The sequence below is a fragment of the Schistocerca piceifrons genome, chromosome 2 (genome assembly GCF_021461385.2).
Source record: "Schistocerca piceifrons isolate TAMUIC-IGC-003096 chromosome 2, iqSchPice1.1, whole genome shotgun sequence".
Classification (NCBI taxonomy): Eukaryota; Metazoa; Arthropoda; class Insecta; order Orthoptera; family Acrididae; genus Schistocerca; species Schistocerca piceifrons.
The window spans coordinates 282184634-282190029 of NC_060139.1; the positions used below are offsets into that span (position 1 = coordinate 282184634).

The following is a 5396-nucleotide window of genomic DNA, read 5'->3' on the forward strand; positions in this document are numbered from 1 at the left end:
ATGTTCACTGCAAAAAAGGAAGTAAATTTATTTTTAAAGAATATAATTTTTGTACGAATTAAACGGCTATTATTTTGGTCAATGTATATAAATAAGAAAATAGTGAAACATAGGTAGGTGCTAAACTGGATATAGTTTGTTTTCGTGTGTATGTCTCCTAATACTGTCCAAATGTATATGTGTAGTTTTTAATTTAGTTTCTCTGTTACAGAAATTGGAGAATATTAGGAAAGACATTGGCGATTCTCCAGTCTGTCCATCTGATATCGAAACCACTGATTCTTGCGGTCGGTATATGGTGCATGTCATAGTTGGAAAACTCTCTGCTGACGAGGACACCTCATACCGTGCAAAGAACTGGAACGAATGACACACGCCACGATTGCATGCACAGTGCTGGAACCATTGTGTAAGTTTCACCAATAATAAATAGTTTAAAACATATTATAGGTAATATAAGAGTGCAGTTTTACACATCATATCCTGAGCCAATAATTAGATTTTCACATCATGTCCCGAGCCAATAATAAAAAAAATGTGTAAAATCCTTTGATTTTCCATCAGGCGTGCTATGGAGAAGTGAAGATCAGAAACGTGGGGAGAACAAGGTTTTGGCCATTGTGACAGATAGTGCCGCATATATGCTACAGGCCGCAGAATGTCTCTGGGTGTTTTACCCTAAAATTATTCATCTAATGTGTCTGGTTCATGGTGTCCATCGAGTCGCTGAAGAGGTCATTGACAGAGGTCAACAGCCTTATAACCTTGGCAAAGAGAGAGAGCTTTCAAGACTGCTAATGGTGACTGTCCTCTGCCACCTGAACTGGTCTTGACGAGGTGGGGAATGTGGATTTCAGTTGCAAACTATTATGCAGACAACCACAGAAAAGTTGAAGAGGTATGGATGCATATGTAGTTCTGGATAAATTGCATAAGCAAAGGAAATGAACACATTAATAGAATTCCAATACTAAGCTTCTTTCTCTGCACAGCAGTTTTAAGCTGGAAACTGACATTCACTAGATTACTACTTTCTTGTTCCAGGTCCCAAAGGGCTTTGAAGATAGCGAAAATAATAATAATAATAATAATAATAATAATAATAATAAAGATTTTATTGTCTTTAGGCCATTACAGCAATTGACAACGTCAAATGAAGTTACAGTTTATAATACAGTGTGATAAGGTATTGACTACTTAAATATTTTAGCTTATATTACAATCAATGTACAGTGGGTCATCTGTTAGATTACTGCATTTTACAGTTGAAGAATTCATTGATATCATAGAATGGGTGGGCAATAAACCATTCATGCAGTCTTTCTTTGAATGTATGTTCAGGAAGATCCTGTATGGCATGTGGCAGCTTATTAAATAGCTTGTGCCCTGTGACTTCATAGCTATTTATTGATTTTGATAGTCTGTGGTAAGGCGTGTATATGTGTTTGATGCTTCTTGTGTTGTAACAATGTACATTTTCTCTACGTTTCACATCTTGTAGGTTCTTCTTCGTAAAGATTAAGACATTGTATATATAGAGGTTTATTACAGTCATAATTTTTTGTTTAGTAAATAAGGGTTTGCAGTGAGCCTTATGTGAAGAATTTGTAATTATCCTAATGGCTTTCTTCTGCAATAATAGGATGTCATGTATATGACTACAGTTACCCCACAAGATAATGCCATAGGATATTATACTCTGGAAAAATGCAAAATAAGATGATCTGATGTATGTTTCAGGTACACAATTTCTGAGTTGTCTCAATAAATAAATTACTCTAGATAGTTTACTACTAATATAGTTTACATGTTGGCCCCAGGATAACTTTTCGTCTAAATAAACTCCCAGGAATTTAACAGAACTAGGGTCATCAGATAGTGGCTTGTCTCTTAGAGTGAAGATTATCTGCTGAGTTTTATTTTCATTTAGCAGGAAACTATTTGCTCTGAACCAATATGCTGCATGAGTGAGTGTATTTTCAGCACAGGTTTTAAGATCATTAAGACTGTTACTGCTATGGAGAAAAGTCGTATCATCTGCATACAATACAGTGGTGGATCTAATAAACGAGGGGAGGTCATTGATCATTATCAGAAACAGGAAGGGCCCCAGTACAGATCCCTGAGGCACACCTACTCTAACATTTTCTATGTTTGACATTTCCTTACCAACACAAACTACCTGTTTACGGTTGTTGAGATAAGCTTTTAATAGTCTGAGACTGTTTTCTTTGATGCCGTAGAATTCTAGTTTCTCTAGTAGTGGCATGTGCTCAACACAGTCGAAGGCTTTGCTTAGGTCACAGAATGAGACCTGAGCAAAGCCTTTGTTTTCAAAAACTTTGAGGATGTAACTGACTACCATGTTGATTGCATCAATGGTCGACAGATTCTTCCTAAACCCGTATTGTGTAGCATTAATTATTCCTAGATTCTCAAAGTGAGATGATAATTGTTGGTACATGATGCATTCTATTACCTTGGAGAATGTGGGTACTATTGAAATAGGCCTGTAGCTAGATGGAGAGTCTTTATCTCCCTTTTTGTATACTGGGACGATCCTAGACAGTTTTAACTCATCAGGAAAATATCCCTCAAGTAAGCACTTGTTTATACAATGGGTTAAGGGGTAGAGAATGCAGTCACACACTTTTTTTAGCAGGTTGGATGATATGCCATATATATCTAAGCTATCAGATGATTTCAGTTGTTTTCTGACCCCTTGTACATATCTAGGCGATACTTCGGAGAAGGTTACCATGCTTGTATTTAGTGACTGTCTACCCCAATTTTGGGAGAGTAACTCTGATGGACTAATGTCTGGTTTGATAATTGTGTCTCCTATTTCTTTCACTGAATTAATAAAAAACTCATTGAGTGTTTGTGGTGGGATATTAATTTTGTCTTTTTTAGTATCTCTGGCAGCACTGTTAATTACTTTCCACGCAGTTTTGCATTTATTGGTGGAATTATGTATGCTGTTGGCATTGTAGGTTTTTTTGGCTTGCAGGATGGCTTTTTTGTATTCATTCCTGCATTCCACATAGGCTGATTTGGCACAGTCAGACTTCATACTATTGTATATATTGTACAGTAACAAAACTTGTTTCTTTAGATCTGTCAGCTGTTTAGTGTACCATATATTTTGTCTGTTTTGAGATCTGGATTTGTGGCTGCTGTCCATTATTTTTATTTTCTTTATGGGAATACTATGGTTAAATAGGGTCAAGAATGCATTAAAAAATCTATCAAATATTATTTTGGCTGGCAGATCATTACTTGATGTGTAATGTCCATCAACACTACAATGGCCAAACCAGTCTCTGTCAGCAAGGGAATTACGAAATGTTTTAATTTTATCCTCAGTTATGGGTCTGGTAATCACAACTGTTGGGACAGGTCTGTTTGCATTGCACCTATTGAGGGGAATTTTACTTGCATAATTTAGAGATACGGAGTCATGGTCAGAGAATGGGAACACTACAACTTCGCATGTGTTTTCAGTGGTCTTGAAGTTTACAAAGATGTTATCTAAACATGCTTTGTTTCTTGTGGGCCTGTTATTAACATGATGTAAATTGTATTGTCTTAGCAAGTTTTCCAGATCTGCAACACTACCCTTACATTTAGTAACATCAAAATCAGCATTCAAATCACCTCCTATTGCAATATCATAATGTAGCCATTTAATATTACTTAATTCACTCAATAGCATGTCCATTTTTTCTAAAAATATGTTAATGCTTCCCTTTGGTGATCTGTACATGGATACTACTATTAGCTTATGACTATTAATGATTATACCCGTAACTTCAAAGTGCTGTTCATCACACAAGGAATTTAGGTCTAGTTTGGTTATTGTACAATTGAGTGACTGGTTGGAATAAATTGCCACACCACCTCTAATGTGCTTTTTCCTACAGTAGCTATTTACTATACTAAAATTGTCAAATTTGGCAACTGCAAGTTCATTCTCATTAGCCCAGTGTTCACTCAGACAAAAAATATCAAACTGGTTATCAAGTCCAAACTCATTTATGATAAGTTCTTTATCTTTCAGTCCTTGAACGTTAAGGTAACATATTTTAAGATCCATGCTCTTATTGCTAACACACTGAACACTATGGTGATTGGTTTTCAAACGTTTTTCAGGGCTTATCTTTTGGATTTCTGCCTCTTGTTGCCTTTTACTAAAAAATTGTTCACTTGGAGTGGTAGCACATCTACTGTTGTATACCTACTCTTCCCTCCTTGTGATGATATTGTAGATGAAGCTGCTACTAGAGGAGTTGATGTAACTGCTGTTATGGTGTCTGGAGGCACTGTTGTGGCACCTGGTGACTGAGGAGATAAGGTGGTTGCTTCTTCTTCTCCTGCTGTTGAATCTTGCTGGTGAAGTGTGATAGGTACTGCTGCTGCTGCTGCTGCTGCTGTGGGCATTGTTGTGGCAACTGGTGACAGTGGAGATTTGGATGTTGCTTCATCTTCTGCTGCTGTTGAATCCTGTTGATGAAGTGTGGTAGGTATTGCTGCTGCAGCATTTGTTATATGTGTAGGTACAATTGCTGCTTCCACCTCTACTTCTACTGCTGCAATAGAAGTAAACATTTCTTCAGGCTCTGCTTGCGTCAAGCAAGGAACTGGAAGAGCAGCAATTACTTCTTGGTTGTCAGATGCTTTCAGTATCATGCTGATGTTTTGGCACAGAATCTTCTTGCCTCTGTTATTAAGGTGCATGCCATGTCTCGTGTAACAGTCTCTTTGCAAGGAGTCCATACTTATAAAATATGCATTTTGGTAGGCCCTGCAAATCTTTGAGTATTGCCTGTTTGCTTTTATGATTTCCACGTTCACACATGACCATTCCGAAAGGTCATGCCTATGTGGAATTCCGACTACAAAAACTGATTTCTCTCCTGTTGAATTTAGTATTGCTTTAAGGTTTCGTGTTGCACTGTGGAGGTCGTTTTTATATACATTATTGGCTCCTGCTATGACGACAATATGACGATCATTTTCAGTTTCTATGTTTCTAACGACTTCTTGGATGGGTGCACCTGGTTTGACAATACTAGTTGCTTGTATACAATGACTGTAACGTAGTATTTTTGCGATCTCACGTCCATGGCTATCAGAGAATATTTTCACTTTGAGTTTGTCTTCACGTTTATTGCGGAAGTTTCTGCTCATGTGCTTGTCACTATATAGATTCGGCGTGTTGTTGTCGTCACAGTTTTCCGTGGATTCCACATGTATATCTGAATCTAGTGCATGAAAACGGTTTTTTGTTACCACAGTAATTCTACAGTCACTGAATTTCACACGACCAACCCTTTTTGGCCTAGTAAACATATGTTGCCTTGTTGTTTCTGCCTTTAGGCCTATATCCACTTCAG

At 37.2% G+C, this 5396-nt stretch overlaps 1 protein-coding gene across 1 annotated transcript; it reads left to right on the forward strand.

The window, feature by feature from the left end:
- The first annotated feature begins 277 nt into the window (after positions 1-277).
- On the forward strand, positions 278-1073 carry LOC124774979. Its single transcript, XM_047249720.1, has 3 exons — positions 278-409; positions 565-898; positions 1045-1073. Exons 1-2 carry the CDS (start codon positions 367-369, stop codon positions 831-833), a joined length of 312 nt encoding a protein of 103 aa, XP_047105676.1. The 5' UTR covers positions 278-366; the 3' UTR covers positions 834-898; positions 1045-1073.
- The last annotated feature ends 4323 nt before the right edge of the window (positions 1074-5396 follow it).

Bases quoted from the DNA above. Each gene is read 5' to 3' on its own strand.
- LOC124774979 (XM_047249720.1), top strand. From the start codon at position 367: ATGACACACGCCACGATTGCATGCACAGTGCTGGAACCATTGT. The intron at 410-564 runs GTAAGTTTCACC...ATTTTCCATCAG, and splicing joins CACAGTGCTGGAACCATTGT to GCGTGCTATGGAGAAGTGAA.